The 744-nt window shown below is 40.9% G+C and overlaps 1 protein-coding gene across 1 annotated transcript in view; it reads right to left on the reverse strand.

Moving 5' to 3' along the window:
* LOC113214430 (uncharacterized) overlaps positions 1–576 on the reverse strand; it is a 25,216-nt gene extending 24,640 nt beyond the window's left edge. Inside the window, exons 1-2 of the mRNA XM_052274129.1 lie at positions 469–576; positions 312–386 (exon numbers count right to left, since the gene is read on the reverse strand). Coding sequence (XP_052130089.1) covers positions 312–386; positions 469–576 — 183 coding nt within the window. The remainder of the gene's footprint in view (positions 1–311; positions 387–468) is intronic.
* Between the last annotated feature and the right edge of the window lie 168 nt (positions 577–744).

Below are 744 nucleotides of genomic sequence, written 5' to 3' on the forward strand. Positions count from 1 at the left end.
AATATATCTGTCAATATTTACAAAAAACATCAACCTATCTCTATCAACATATACAAAGACATGAAAATATATATCTGTCAATATTTACCAAAACATAACATAAAATAATCATGTTTAAAAATGGTGGTAAACAGCATCCACTAGGACATCCTTCTTCACTCCTGTTACTCTGGGGATTTTCCCCTTCAGAAAAGACCGTAACGGCTGGAGAGCTAGTGCATGGACCTGCAAAGAGGAATAATAGACCTCAGTAACGAAAGTTTTACACAGGAGAAAGGAACAAAGGATACATTGAAAGTAGCTGAAATTACCATTTTCTTTGCAACCAGCTCCTCCATACTACTGCCGTTCGGATGTACAGGCGGTACAGGGTCAGATTGGTTGGGCTGATGAAGAAAGGAGAAATCAAATAAGCAAATAAAAGTATGAAGTAGATGTGAACAATGCTTTGCTGCAAATCCTACTTACAGCTACATTAGTAGTCGTTGGTACAGATCCACTCCAAGCTGCCATCACTTTGGCCCTCACAGTGCTTGGTGGCAGCAGGGAAGGTGGAAGCGGAGTGACCGCGGTCATAGCCTGGACGGAGGAGAAATTATAAATTGTAGAGAGAAACAAAACAGTAGAACGAGAATTTTTGTTTTATAAGAAACCAATTGTTAACATACAGGACGGTGTCCAGCTGGAGTCCTGGGTATAACTGGGAAAATACCCACCACACCAGATTGGCCTGGGACCTGAATT

Source organism: Frankliniella occidentalis, unplaced genomic scaffold (assembly GCF_000697945.3).
Source record: "Frankliniella occidentalis isolate FOCC.00 unplaced genomic scaffold, Focc_3.1 Scaffold338, whole genome shotgun sequence".
NCBI classification, from domain to species: domain Eukaryota; kingdom Metazoa; phylum Arthropoda; class Insecta; order Thysanoptera; family Thripidae; genus Frankliniella; species Frankliniella occidentalis.